Source organism: Nematolebias whitei, chromosome 4, assembly GCF_014905685.2.
Source record: "Nematolebias whitei isolate Nwh7 chromosome 4, NemWhi1, whole genome shotgun sequence".
In the NCBI taxonomy this organism is placed as follows: domain Eukaryota; kingdom Metazoa; phylum Chordata; class Actinopteri; order Cyprinodontiformes; family Rivulidae; genus Nematolebias; species Nematolebias whitei.
Window position 1 is genome coordinate 49900452 of NC_056501.1, and position 15978 is coordinate 49916429.

General features: G+C 41.6%; 1 protein-coding gene across 1 annotated transcript in view; it reads left to right on the top strand.

Moving 5' to 3' along the window:
- The first annotated feature begins 791 nt into the window (after nucleotides 1-791).
- The window catches only part of fmr1 (FMRP translational regulator 1), a 124861-nt gene continuing 109674 nt past the window's right edge, over nucleotides 792-15978 (top strand). The window contains exon 1 of the mRNA XM_037675427.1: nucleotides 792-1148. Within this exon, the coding sequence (XP_037531355.1) occupies nucleotides 1098-1148 (51 nt within the window). The 5' untranslated portion in view covers nucleotides 792-1097. The remainder of the gene's footprint in view (nucleotides 1149-15978) is intronic.

Sequence of the window (15978 nt, forward strand, 5' to 3'; positions counted from 1 at the left end):
CAAGACACTGAACCTCTCATTGCCTCCTATGTGTGTCCCATCAGTGTATGAATGTGATAAATCACTGATTAGTCTCTTTAGAATGATTTATTCAATTAGCTTTGTAGAGATCTAGTATAGAGCTGTATGAATGGGTAAATGAGGCACAGATTGTTGTGTAAAGCGCTTTGAGTGTCTTGACAGGATAAAAAAGGTGCTTTATAAGTACAGTCCATTTACCATGTTAGGCTGATTGGTAACTAAATTGTCCCTGAGAGTGAATGGTTGTTTGTCTCGTTTGTCTCTATGTGTCCCTGTGATGGACTTGCGACCTGTCCAGGGTGTACCCCACCCCTCGCACAGTGATTGCTGGACATGGGCACCGGCGACCCCTGTGACCCAAAATGGAAGAAGCGGGTAAAGGATAATGGCTGGATGGGATTTCTTTCAGAAATGTTTATTTTTCTCAAGTGCCTCCTTATTTGCCATAGAAAGACTGATATTTGAGCTGTCTAAAATGCTGATTCTGGATATGGAATAAAACTTGTAGCTTTCTGGACTTTTCTTTATATCAGTGCAGAATTTATTGCGAATTTTTGCAATATGTATTCTGTCTAGCCATTAAATAAATGGTAAAAGTCATTTAACATTTTTAGAATCTTTAGACTTATTTATTTAGAAGTACACAATTTGATTTAAATGCTTTTTTATTTATTTTTTAATTCTACCTAAATGATTGTAATTTTGTGTAGTAATAATTGTGGGTGTGTTTAATTATGTGCTACAACGGCCTACCATACTCCACTAATCACACAACATTACAGAACAGGCTAACCTGTGGGAAACACACTTGTCTTTGATTTCTCACACGCCCCGATTTGTAAATCTGAAAGAAGAAAACACAAGTACATGCACTGTGAAAATCGGTTGTAACATTACCGACGTTTACGGTTATTTTAGGCTCTTCTTGCACGCAGTTGCCGAGGAAATTTGGACAGAAGCGTGTTCTTTGATTGAAAACTCTTATCTTGGCTAACGTCAGGCTAGCCAGACAGCTAGCTGGCTGCTAACATCGCTAACAGTAGTTAGCCAGCTAGCGAGCTGTAGTAAGTTGCGTCATGGAGGAGCTGGTTGTGGAAGTAAGAGGGACGAGCGGGGCATTTTATAAGGTAAGTTAGTTAGTTCTCATGTTTTTGTAGCCTCTCTGAGCACAATATAAGATAAAACAGTTGCCGTGCTAGCTCAGTGCTGTCTGTATGTCTGGGCCTTGGCTTCTGCTCAGCCTCCGGGTATTGTAAACCTGTAAACAAAACAAATAAAAAGCTACTGCTGTTGCTTCCTCTGTGCTTTTTAGTTTTCATCTAACAAGCAAACTGCGACAACGTGTCTGCCAAGCCAGCGCACCATTTTTGAAGTTAATAAGTACGTGATGTTTAAAATGTTTAGTGATGGAGAGGAGTGAGTACAGGCAGTCCTGTTCAGAAGACTTGGGTTCGTGTAGTTCCCTGAGTGCTGATGGTTCAAGGATGATCAGATAATGTGGCTTGAAGCAACACAACATGCACTGAGGTGTGTTCATTTCGATGACGGTATAATCTTGATTTAAAAGCTTGTAGTTAACACACTGCAGAACAAGGAACGGCAACATAATGCACTGAAAGTTGCTTTTTTAGGATAAAACTGATATGTAGAATATAACATGGTTAATCATCCAGAGGAATGTATAATACAGTTAATTATTGTAAGTGATGAAGTGCATTTTTAAGGTAGTTATACTGTTAAAAGGCTGAAATAAAACAATTAGAAGTTCCTTGAGAAGGGCGCTATCCTGCTGCTGATGGTTGTTTCCCAGCTTCAGAACTGATTCAACTGGCTGAATATCAACATCTTATCCAATTCTGCAAAGACTCGTATCATTCATTTATAGGACATCTGCTGATATGTGGCCCCTGAGGACCCATAGACAAAGTCTAAAACTAGGCTGAGTGTCCTCATCCTCTGTGCTGGGAATGAAGACTGCAGGACCAGGTTAATGGAAGCTGCCGTGGTGTATTTTAGGGACCAGTGTCTGCACAGTAGAGAAGCATCATGGTGTCACCTGACCTTTCTTTAAAGCATAAAATAAGAACATACAGGTAAACACATTACAAAATAAACATTTTAATACACTGAAGAAAGATTAACTGGCTGTGATAGCTCAGTGGTCAGTGCTAGGATCTTGTAATCCTGAGGCTGCAGGTTTGACTCCAGGTTATTGTTGCTCCTCCCAAGCAGCCACAGCCAAAAAAGAAACCGTCCAAATGACCTGATTGAACTTTGTTGGATTTTTTAAATCTGGCTTATTGAGCAAGAACCTTGATGTTTTGAACCACTTTGGCTGTGGCTGCCTGGGAGGAGTCAACAGAGGAGAGGGCGGGACCCAGAAATCATTTTATTACCAGCAAATGGGTTTGTTCGCTATGGGAGTGTGCTGCTTGTGGGACACAGTTTGTTTAAACGTCTCTCAACAATAAAAGAAACCATTCAGATGACCTGACTGATCTTTGTTGGATTTTTTTTACCTGGATTATTCAGCGGGCAGCACGGTGGCGCAACTGGTAGAGCTGCTGCCTCAGCAAGCAGATCCCTGGTTCAAACTCCGGTCCGGGGGCCTTTCTGGGTGGAGTTTGCATGTTCTCTCCGTGGGTTTTCTCCAGGTACTCCGGTTTCCTCCCACAGACCAAAAACATGCATGTTAGACTGATGGTAACTCTAAATTGTCCCTAGGTGAGAGTGAGAGAGTGAATGGTTGTTTTTCTCTGTGTGTCCCTGTGATGGACTTGCAACCTGTCCAGGGTGTACCCTGCCTCTCACACAGTGATTGCTGGACATGGGCACCGGCGACCCCCGTGACCCAAAATGGAAGAAGCGGATAAAAGATGGATGGATGGATGGATTATTCAAAATGAATAAAAATTAAGATTTTCCTCTACCATTATCCAAGGGGGTGTCCCGCCCTGTCAACAGAAGCAAGCGCCCTGCCTACCGAAATGTCCTTCACCCACGGCTCCATAGCTCTTCTCGACAACAGCCAGCACTCACATAGTGCTAAGCTAACGACACGCAATACAGACGCGTTAGCTAAGTCCCCTCCCCCTGCCGGCACTAGCTAGCGCGCAATACAGACATCTCCATCTCCTCCTCCCTACCCCAACCCCATTGACCCTTCGTGACCTACACTGAAACACTGAACTATACAATATTAACCTGTTTGTGCTGGATCTAGTCCCCTGGAACAGAGTAATATTGTATATGCTGTTCAGTCCCAGGAGGGTTATGATCAGTTCTACATCAGGGAAAATAAACAGCCACTGGCCAAAAGGATGGGCCAGGCTAGCACAGAAGAGCAACATCTTTAGGCCAGGACTCTGGAGTTTACACTCCTCTGCAGGCCTGAGACTGACTGACCTGTGTGCGAGGCTGAATGAGCAGCGCGTGAGAGTGAAAGAGATTTGAGGAAAACACCCTCAAAATAAAACAAAACCTATTTTCAAACAGTTTTATTTGACATGAAAACATTATGGATCCACTTTTTCTTTGTTTTTTCTTATCCTGCTTCAGTTTCAAATGCAAAAATACTTTATTGATCCCAAACAGAAATTTTAAGTCAAAGACGAGACTTTCTTATTGATTTTATTACACTAAATAATTAATAATTACCATCATGGTAGAAGTTCTTCAGACTTAGTTAATGTTATAAATAAGCTCTGCCTTTAAAGTAGTAATTAACTGATCAGAACATTTAATATTTAAAAATATCATACAGACAAAAATATAAAGTTATGTACAAATTCTGGTATTGATTGAAATGAAAACAACATGAATACAAATAAATAACATGATGATGTCAGCCTTAAGATGGCACCTGTGTGTATGGCCTGCCGCCTGTCGTTGTCAACTTTGTGTGTTTTTGTGTTGTTCCTGTCACTTTTTGTGCATAGCGTCAACCAACTCTCTTTTGGTATTCGAACGTCAAATGCTACTAGATCTTCAACTTCTTACTAGGGCTATATACCAAACCGAGGTTCTTTTATGGCACAGACTGAACTGCGTCGGTTGGTATATGGATTGAAATATGACTCTTCTTTCCATGTTAAGTTTCGGTATTGGATGTAACGTGTCACTTGGTTTCAGCACGCAGGCAGGCAAAACACAGACATATGGTAAACAGACTACATGTTTACACCCAGGGCTGTATAGAGCTGCCGTATAGCTGTGTGTATATAACGCTGGGTACGCCCACAGATGGGGTTCACTTGTGCAGCGCGTGTAGCATTGAACGGCTTCAATTTACGAGCGGAAAGTTGCTCCGTGTTTATCTCCAAGGGGGACCGCAGCCTCCCCCCTCCTCTCAGCATTAAAGTCAGCCAGTGGGTGTTGAACGGCCTGATTCAACATTCCATGACTGGACTCCTCTTCATCAAAGAACTCCGAGGACGGAGCTGTGTCTGGGATTTCAGCTGGTAAGTTTACGTTTGTTAACGTTACTGCAGCTTAATACGTGCATCGCGGTGAGTTAAACTAGGATCCTTTAAGATATTAGTGTGGAGCTTTATTTTATGGTTATATAGCTAGTTAAAATCAGAAGCTAACTAAAGATTGTCAGTAACAGATAAAGCTTGTAAAAATGTGCTCATCCAATGGGTCAGCTGGTTAAACAGTTCACCTAATGCTCACTGTTTATGTTAATGTTCTCCTCACAGGAGCCTCTGACCCTGATGTGAGGAGGACAGAGTGACAACGAAAAGCGAGATGGGGGGGGGGGGGGGGCACAGGACAGTCACAAACTTTGAGTTTGCTGCATTTTTCTACTGTGGAGGCTGCATGATGGAGGTAAGTTAAGCTGTAAAGGATATTGTTGACCAGTTAAGCCGTTATCTCTCAGCCTAGATAATGGTTTGTGCACAACAATAAAACAACCATGTTATTGTTGATGTTTTGTTCTCATGTCAATTAGGTAGATGATCAGAACCCTAAACCCCAGAGAGCAACAGAGAAGATTCAGGAAGAGACACAGAGGTGCAGATGTCTGCATCAACCCTAACCTCAGTGAATCCAGTGACCTGCTGGTGGAATGTGAGGGACACTATGCCAGTGCTATCAAACTGGCAACCAGGTATCTGTGTGTGCAACAACATCATCCACACCTTTAGAGCAAACATTTTCTACTGCTGGAGACACCATCAGCCAGGAGCGGGCTTGTTAATGTCCAGAGAAAGCAGACATTTTGTTTCTGAATAAAAACTGTTAAGTGAAAAGGTCCTCAGTGTGTAGCAGTGAGCATTAGTCACTGACGTGTCACTGGTTTGCAACTGTTCTTTTGACCTGGAAATTATTTATTTTTATTTAAGAAAACTGCTTGGAATGGAAAAATACCTAAGTTAAAAAATAAAAAAAGATTTGTGCTGTAATGTGTAACGTAATTTTCTTCTTGTTAGAATTAATATTAATTACAAAATTGGTACAGAAAAACGAACTGTCCAGGAGACTTTTTTTTTTCCTGCCAGAGGAAAAAAAACCCTCTGATATTAAAAAAAACACCTCGCACAAACAAGCACATAGTGACATAGACATTCTGCAGAGGGGAGACGACGAGAGCGGTGAGCATGTTCATAGATGCTCTCGAGGGCACTGTAAGAGTTCTGATAAGGATGGAATAATCAGTCAGTGTCCTCCGGTGAGATCCATAAACATTCTCGAGGTATGTCGAGGAATGGCCAAGAATAACGTCTATGAGAATCCAAGAGTCCTGAAATGATAACACAATGTTTATTCAGATGGTTTCATCTGGTTATCAGTTGGAAATTCCTCAGGGAGGGGGTGGTGAGCATCAGATCACATGTTCTCCAGGCAAATTAATAATAATAATAATAATACATTTTATTTCAAAGGCGCCTTTCTGGCACTCAAGGACACCGTACAAAGAATAAAATCAGCAGTAACAGAAACTAAGAGATGAAAAGAAAAGAAAAAGAAAGGAAGAAAAAAGACAATGTATAAAATCAATATAAAATCAGGCAAAACCAATTGTGTCAGGTGGAAAAAGCAGATCTAAAAAGGTGTGTTTTGAGTTCTGATTTGTATTGTGAGATTGACTTTATGTTTCTAATGTGAGGTGGTAACGAGTTCCAAAGTCGGGGAGCAGAGCGACTGAAGGCTCTGCTCCCCATGGTGGTGAGACGGGCGGAGGGGACAGTCAAAAGGATGGAGGAGGATGATCTGAGGGAGCGAGAGGGAATGGCAATATGAATAAGATTTGAAAGATATGGTGGGGAGAGATTGTAGAGGGCCTTGAAAGTGAACAGGAGAATTTTGTAATCTATGCGGAACTTGGTTGGCAGCCAGTGGAGTTTTTGCAGGACTGGAGTGATGTGATGAATGGATGGGGTTTTGGTGATGATGCGGGCAGCTGAGTTCTGGACCAGTTGGAGCTTATGAAGAGATTTGTGGGTGAGACCGAACAGAAGGGAGTTGCAATAGTCCAGGCGCGATGTAACCAGACAGTGAACAAGGATGGCAGTGGAATGGGGAGTAAGGGAGGGGCGGAGGCGGTTGATGTTGCGTAGGTGAAAATAAGCCGAACGGATGGTGTTGTTGATATGAGACTGGAAAGAAAGAGAGTGCTGTCGAGGATGACACCTAGACTCTTTACCTGAGGGGAGGGAGAAATGGAACGGTTATCAATGTCAATACTGAAATTTTTGGTTTTAGCCAGGGTGGATTTTGTACCAATGAGAAGAACCTCTGTTTTGTCACTGTTAAGTTTAAGAAAATTTGAGGTGAACCAGGATTTTATTTCAGTCAAGCAGTCGGTAAGCGAAGATGGCGGGAGGTTGGAGGCGGGCTTACTGGAAACATAGAGCTGGGTGTCATCCGCATAACAGTGGAAATCGATATTGTGCTTGTGGAAAATAGTGCCGAGGGGAAGAAGATAAATAATGAAGAGGAGGGGTCCCAGGACAGAGCCCTGGGGAACTCCTGATGTGACAGATGAAGGCTCAGAAGTGAAGGTTTTGATCCGGATGAACTGAGTGCGGCCGGAGAGATATGATTTAAACCAATTTAGAGGAGTCTGAGTGATACCGATAGAGGAAAGTCTATTGAGTAGGGTGGCATGGCAAATGGTGTCAAACGCTGCACTCAGGTCGAGGAGGATGAGGATGGACAGCAAGCCGGAGTCAGCTGCCAAGAGGAGGTCATTGGTGATTTTTATAAGAGCTGTTTCTGTACTATGGAGGGGACGAAAACCAGACTGAAACAGTTCATACAGGTTATTGTTGGATAAGTAAGTATGGAGTTGAGATGCAACTGTCTTTTCAAGAATCTTGGAGATGAAAGGCAAGTTGGAGATAGGACGGAAATTATTGTGATTACGGTAATCAGCGCCAGGTTTTTTCAGGATAGGGGTTATGGCAGCAATTTTAAATGATGCAGGAACTGTTCCGGTGGAGAGAGAGGAGTGAATAATGGCAGAAATGAGAGGGAGTATAGATGGGGCACAGGCTTTAACCAGAACTGTTGGAAGAGGGTCAAGCAAACAGGTGGACAACTTGGACTTGTTGATGAGGCTTATGATTTCTGAAGTTGTCGGGAGTTCGAAGGAAGAGAAGGAGTGGGCTGGAGGAGAAAGTTCACGAGTAGGACAAGGGGTCGGTTGTGAGCTGAGATACTGATGGATCTTAACAATTTTACTGTCAAAAAATGACATGAGGGAGTTACAAAATTCAGTTGAACACAGATGTGAAGGTAGGGAGTCCGGGGCTTGGGTGATGTTCTTGTAGAGGGAGAATATTGACTTGGTGGAGCCTTCATTTGAACCAATTAAACAAGTGTAGTAGGAGGATTTGGCTTGATTGATACAGTCCTTGTAATGCAATATGTGAGTTTTGTAAATGTCTTTATGTACAACCAGTCCAGTTTTCCGGTGGAGCCTTTCAAGTTGCCGTCCTTTAGCCTTCATGAGCCGAAGTTCTGTAGTAAACCAGGGCGCAGAGCGAACAAAAGAAACAGATCTGGTTTTTAGCGGAGCAAGAGAGTTGAGTATTGAGTGAAGACCAGTATTGTAGTATGAGACCAAGTCATCAAGGATGGGTGAGTCTAGAGTTGAGTATAGTAATTCAGATAAGATGGCCTTCAAGGCCACCCAAGGGAGCCAAATTCAGATAAACACAGTTGTTTTGGTGACAGTGTAGTGAACTAGGCCTCCGACAACAATCTGTCTCTGAAGACCTTCAGGGGACAGGGACTGTTCTTTCATTGATTTGAATCCAGAAATACAAATTATCTCATCAAGAGACTATTTAATTGTATCCTGAATTAATCAATTGAAAGAACATTCTCTTTTTTACATTATCATTACTATTTTAGAATTTCTTGATAATCAAAGTGTGTTTAGTTCATACCATTTCTAAATGTTGAAGTGAACCACTCATTTAAATCAACTGTGAAACAGTATTAATGATTTTTAAACTTCATTAGACTTTGATAATACAGTTAAATGTCTATTTACGAAGTAAGTGTGCATTTTAGTCTTCTGTCTGAATGAGGAGTAGTGATGTCGGTCGAAAGTCAGAGACAAACAGAGATGAGTTATTAGAACAAAGTGTCTTGTTTTTAAAGCTAGCAGACAGTAAATAACTTCAACTGACACCTGCTTTGTCTCACCTCTTCATAAACACTTCTTTGTCTGTACTAACCGTTCGTAAACATTCCTGCTGTCTCTTGACTCCTACTGACCCTCTTGACATCACTAGAACCACCCCCCTGCTGGTTGTTTCAACCAATCAGGAAGTGCCACGTAACAGGAAGTGTATACCCCTTTAAAAGGAACACTTCGTGGAACTATTCAGTTCGATCCTGGAGTTCGGTCGTGGAGTTCGGTCCCGGAACTCAGTTCAGTCCTGAAGTGCAGTCCTGGAGTTCAGTGCTGGAACTCAGTCGGAGCCTTAAGTCTTAGGGCTAAGTCTTCAGAACTTTGAGCGGATGGATGGGACCATGTGCCAAGGGGTCCCTCCCTTTAGCGGAGTCACGGCTCGCATCGCTGTGCACTCAACCGGAGCAGTAGATGCTCCACTTCTAAGGAAGCTTATTCGGTGGAACTGAGTATATGCATTTATTCTAAAGATTCCCAGCTACTTTAACCCGGAGACGCTGTAACGGGATCGTACTAATGGACTTCTGTTCCGGAGTGGATGCATCCTCTGCTAAGGTAACCAATTCGCTGCACGTCCTGAAGTGTACCGGAAAACTGAGCGGGGTGTCTGAGGAAGGGTGCAAAGTTCTGGTTTCACACATAGCTTCCATCTAAACCTCCTTTTAAATCTTTAAATCTGTGTCTCCTCTCTAACTTTTCTATTCGCCAGTAATCTAGATGCCTTCAGAGGTGAATCAGCCTCAATCAGTAATGTGCTGTTGTCTTGTTAGTAAAGCTTGCTAAGTTTATTAATCAGAAACAGATCAGCAAATCATTGTGTACATGATTTGTTAAATTTTGATTCTGTTAAATAAATGACCGCATTTATTCTGATGGGTCAAAGATAAAATGGCGTCTCATGTCACTGATTAAACAATCCACTCACAGTTATCTCGGCCACATGGCATTAATTTAACTCGAAAAAGAAAAGAATCCGTTGTAATTAACAATTAATATTCTTTGTGCTTGAACTAGCTTTAAGAATAATTAATTAGTAGTGTGTCTACAGCAAAGCTGTCCTGACATATTACAACAGGCAGAACTTAATGACATCTATCTTGAGTCTGTGTTGGTCGACTCGGTTCCGAAATGTCCAAATTACATGGCCACACCGATGGAACATGACTGAGTAAAATCCCCCAAATCTGATCCATTCTGCCCAAAGCATTTGAGTCTGGGTACGCGAGACACGAACCAAGCCATCATAAAGGCAAGCAGTGTGATCGGGTCCAAGTTTGCTGCCGACGACTTCCTTGATTGTTGATAAAACCAACAACCAGCTGAGTCCAAAAAGCAGGAACCAGTTATCGAAAATCCAATTAAATATGTGTCCTTAAAATCCACAGAGAAGTGCTGCACGTCTTTTAACTCTCACATGTAAACACGAGTACATTTCCCCCATTTTAGCGTCACTCACTGGTTGCCCATACATTTTAGAATCAGTTTTAAGATTTTTATTTACTTTAAAATCTCTCAATGGTCTTGCCCCACCCTACCTCTCCTAGCTGCTACAACCTTATACCCCATCACGTGCTCTCAGGTCAGCCTTCTCAAGCTGCTGCCCCCCCCCCCCCCCCCCAACCCCACTTCAGAACAAGCAGAAGATAATGGATGGATGGATGGAATAATGGATTTAGAGCTGGGCGATATGGACCAAAATTAATATCTTGATATTTTAAGATAAATCGCGATATAGAATATATATATGTATTGATATATTTTTCTTTACATAAAGTATTAACAAAAATATATTTCAGAGTCAAAGCTTTGTCCCAATTGTCACACAGTCACATACAGGCCCTTCTAAAAAAATTAGCATATTGTGATAAAGGTCATTATTTTCCATAATGTAATGATAAAAATGAAACTTTCATATATTTCAGATTCATTGCACACCAACTGAAATATTTCAGGTCTTTAATTGTTTTAATACTGATGATTATGGCATACAGCTCATGAAAACTCAAAATGCCTGTCCCAAAAAATTAGCATATCATGAAAAGATTCTCTAAACAAGCTATTAACCTAACCATATGAATCAACGACGTAACTCTAAACACCTGCAAAAGATTCCTGAGGCTTTTAAAAACTCCCAGCCTTGTTCATTACTCAAAACCGCAATCATGGGTAAGACTGCCGACCTGACTGCTGTCCAGAAGGCCATCATTGACACCCTCAAGCAAGAGGGTAAGACACAGAAAGAAATTGCTGAACAAATAGGCTGTTCCCAGAGTGCTGTATCAAGGCACCTCAGTGGGAAGTCTGTGGGAAGGGAAAAGTGTGGCAGAAAACGCTGCACAACGAGAAGAGGTGACCGGACCCTGAGGAGAATTGTGGAGAAGGGCCGATTCCAGACCTTGGGGGACCTGCGGAAGCAGTGGACTGAGTCTGGAGTAGAAACATCCAGAGCCACCGTGCACAGGCGTGTGCAGGAAATGGGCTACAGGTGCCGCATTCCCCAGGTCAAGCCACTTTTGATTCAGAAACAGCGGCAGAAGCACCTGACCTGGGCTACAGAGAAGCAGCACTGGACTGTTGCTCAGTGGTCCAAAGTACTTTTTTCGGATGAAAGCAAATTTTGCATGTCATTCGGAAATCAAGGTGCCAGAGTCTGGAGGAAGACTGGGGAGAAGAAAATGTCAAAATGCCAGAAGTCCAGTGTGAAGCACCCACAGTCAGTGATGGTCTGGGGTGCCATGTCAGCTGCTGGTGTTGGTCCACTGTGTTTTATCAAGGGCAGGGTCAATGCAGCTAGCTATCAGGAGATTTTGGAGCACTTCATGCTTCCATCTGCTGAAAAGCTTTATGGAGATGAAGATTTCATTTTTCAGCACGACCTGGCACCTGCTCACAGTGCCAAAACCACTGGTAAATGGTTTACTGACCATGGTATTACTGGGCTCAATTGGCCTGCCAACTCTCCTGACCTGAACCCCATAGAGAACCTGTGGGATATTGTGAAGAGAAAGTTGAGAGACGCAAGACCCAACACTCTGGATGAGCTTAAGGTCGCTATCGAAGCATCCTGGGCCTCCATAACACCTCAGCAGTGCCACAGGCTGATTGCCTCCATGCCACGCCGCATTGAAGCAGTCATTCATGCAAAAGGATTCCCGACCAAGTATTGAGTGCATAACTGAACATGATTATTTGAAGGTTGGTGTTTTTTGTATTAAAAACACTTGTCTTTCATTGGTGGGATGAAATATGCTAATTTTTTGGGACAGGCATTTTGGGTTTTCATGAGCTGTATGCCATAATCATCAGTATTAAAACAAAGTCCTGAAATATTTCTGTTGGTGTGCAATGAATCTGAAATATATGAAAGTTTCATTTTTATCATTACATTATGGAAAATAAAGACCTTTATCACAATATGCTAATTTTTTGAGAAGGACCTGCATAGTAAACAGCTGTAACTGTACAAAATAAATGTCTAAAAAAATAAACTATTTACAAATATTAGTTTATTTTTGAGACTTTTGTTTACATATATTAAATAATAATCCTCTTCAGCTGGGGGCAGCTGTTGCTGAGAGGCTAGAGCAGTCGTCCCCCAATGGGAGAGTTGGGGGTTCGATTCCACCAGCAGTCACATGCTGAAGTGTCCATGAGCAAGACACTGAACCTCTCCATTGTGTGTCCCATCAGTCTATGAATGTGTTAAAGCTCTGATTATTCTTTGTAGAGATCTAGTAGAGTGCTCTATGAATGGGTAAATTAAGGCACAGATTGTGTTGTAAAGATCTTTGAGTATCTTGATAAGATAGAAAGGTGCTGTATAAGTACATTCCTTTCAGCTGCGCCGCTTTCATGTTAGTAAGCGTGTGTGAACTGCAACTGAAGGTCAGACAGACCTCAGCCTCCTTCCCTGAAATAAACCACGGGTCAGAACTCATTTAGCCATGCTGTGCCTTATGTAAATGGTAAATGGATTGTACTTATATAGCACCTTTCTATTTTATTTCAAGATACTCAAAGCACTTTACAACAATCTGTGCCCTCATTTACCCATTCATACAGCACTCTACTAGATCTCTACAAAGCTAATTGAACAAATCATTCTAGAGAGATTAATCAGAGTGAGGCTAAACGAGTTCTGACCTGTGTTTTGTTTCAGGGAAGGTGGTTGAAAATAGAGCTTTAGAGCGTGACATCACTTATCTGTGGTTTGGCGGCTGCTGGTATACGATGGGGCCGGATCCACCATTTTTACTGTCCTCCATATTAACTGTCACATACAAGCTTTTTTGCTGTCTTTAAAAAAAATTTTTTTAGCATCTAAGTAGGAACAGTTTAGCAATGGTCCGAACTTGCTGCGTTATTGGATGTAATGTCCGGTCACACGACCGGAAAGGTAAAAAGATTGAAAACAGACTTTCATTTTATAGTTTCCCCGCCTGGAAACAACGTGAGGGAGCTCATGTGTCGGACGTAACAAAAAGGAGACGAATGGCCTGGATATCTGCTGTGAGACGTCCTGATATAACCTTCTCCAACATCACAAGATACCTGCTAGTTTGTTCCAGACATTTCCATTCAGGTGAGGATTTTAATTCGGTTTGTTGGAGTTGTGCCGTAAATTTTTGCCATGATTTTGTCCTGGTGTACTCATGTTTAGGTCGTGTTCAGTTCATAGTGGGTCAACCTAGTTTAGGTCGTGTTTATATTTTGCATGTAATGTAGTCCGAGTTTAGACAGAGTTGACATCTGTGTTATTGTGGAAAAAACTATTTAAAGTTTCTAGTGTTGTCACTTTTACTGTAGTAATACTGATCTGTGTTCTGATATGTCTTTTTCAAGGCAAACCTTCATATGAAATGGATGAGTTAAATCCTGACTGGGCTCCGACACTGTACATGGGTCACTCTGAGGTAAAAGTGTCAACATCAGACTGAAATGCTCGTCGATTAAAGCGAAGTTACAACAGAGCACAAGGGGAAGTTGAAGGCCAGGCAGCGATGGACACGACAGATCACCAAGTGCTGGAGGCTGCAGGAGGGGAGCAAGTTGGAGAGTCTGCAGTGGAATCCCTAGGAGAGGAGTTCACTGATGCTGCAGGTGGGGAGGAGGAAGATGAACCAGCAGCAAAAAGGCGACAGACAGAATGTCAGTTGTGGGAACAAAGAAGAGCAGAAATTAATCGTCTCTTAAAGGAGAACAGGGAACTCGGGTCAGAGCTGAATAAAAAACAGCTGGACAAAGAATTTTTTAAGGATGACCCAAAAAAAGTCAAATACTATACAGGAGTTCATTGCTTTGCCATCTTGTCATTGTTTAACACTGTGAGACCTTTTCTGCCCACATCAATAAAACTTTCACAATTTCAAATCTACTCACACTAATGCGTCTTAGACTTGATCTACCTGTTCAACATCTCTGCCATCTTTTTAATTTGGCACATAAAACTCTAATACCTTTGCTGACACTGTAGATGTGTTGTATGCACGCCTTAAGCCCATGGTACACTGGCCTGAGAGGCATAGTTTACAAGCCACAATGCCTCCTCCGTTTTTTGAAACATTTGGAAAACGTGTAGCCATTATTGTGGACTGTTTTGAAATAGGCATAGAAAGACCCTCAAATTTAAAAGCACGCGCACAATCCTTCTCTCATTACAAAGGTAGGCACACTATGATGAAATACCTTATTGGTATCACACCACATGGTGCAATTTATTTTATTTCCAAGGGATGGGGTGGACGTGCCTCAGACAAGCACATAACAGAAAACTGTGGTCTTCTCTCCAAATTATTACCCGGGGATGTTGTGTTGGCCGACAGAGGCTTTGATATTAAAGACAGTGTGGGAATGCTGAGTGCTCAGGTTAAAATCCCATCATTCACTAAAGGAAGATGTCAACTTGATGCTACGGATGTTGAAAAAACTAGAGCTGTAGCACACCTTAGAATTCATGTGGAAAGAGTTATCGGTTGTATGAGAAACAAATAGAAAATGTTACACAGAACTATACCCATTAGGCTGCTGCTCACATGTGAGGGTGAAGAGGTGACACTTCTTCAGAGTGTGTGTGTGCTGCAGTTTAGTGAACATCTGTCCTAGTGTGGTTGTCAAACCTTTGGCTGATGAAACCTGCACATGTTAATATGACACTGCAATGCTGATCCTGATATATGGAAAATATAGATTGGAGAAAAAAGATTAGACTATCTGCTTGTGTTTTCAAATATTTGTACAGTTCCTAGTACTGTTTTATGCTAAATGTCGATTGTAAAAAAGATAAAAATTGTGTTTGTGTCACTCATTGTTTTGTGTTGAAATGTACAGTTGAATAATAATATTGTGGTGGTTGTTTTTTCAAATTTCATAAAAATTCAACATGGTAAACATTCCTGTTACATTTGATTCAAGCTCTTCAGGTAACATGTAAACATCTGATGTGTTTAAAGTTTTTCAGGTAGCAAGTTTTCAAGTAATGAAATATTAAACTTCAAGTAAACAATTATGTAATCAAGCATTTAAAAGTAAACATTTCAGGATGACCTGATGAAACATCACATTTTTAGGAAACATTTCATATATTTCACATATTTTAGGTAAGAACAAAAAATGTAATGAAATATAAAATAATTTAATGTAAACATTTTATGAAATTATAGTAAACAATATTGTAAACAGAAAATATGTGCAAATACAAGTCCAACAGCATGATTCACATGCTGTTATACAAGTACACATTTACATATTTATGCCTTCCTTAAAGCTGGAGTACCAGCTTGCTCTGAGAAATATCTACCTACCAGCTCAGGAAGGCAAATATTTTTAAAGAAACTGCACTTTCTGTGTACGTGGTTCCAGAATTCATGACCTGGAGAGACACAGATGACAGCCATGTCTTTCTGGGTCCACACAACAAGGGCGCAGTCATTTGATTTTGTTACAAAGATCTCACTTTGTACCTGTGTGTAATATGGATGGTTTTTCTTCAGGTGTAGTTGATTGACAGACAGCTGGAGGCAAAAGTTTTTGTCGTTTGCATCCACGGCCTGCTGGATGCTGCTCATCCTATATTGTAAGGGCACTTTATCTCCAGGCAGCCGTTCCCACAGCAGTCACAGATTGTGAGTCCGTCAGGAGATGCTCCAAGTTCAGGGAAGTTTGTGTTCATGATGAATCCACATGCTTTAAATTTTAGATTGTTGTGCCTGCTTGCAGTGATTTTAATGTAGGCCTTTTGTGCATCACCCTCATGACACACACCCCATTTTGTTTGCACTGTAGACACCGTGTTGCCAGGGTTACACACC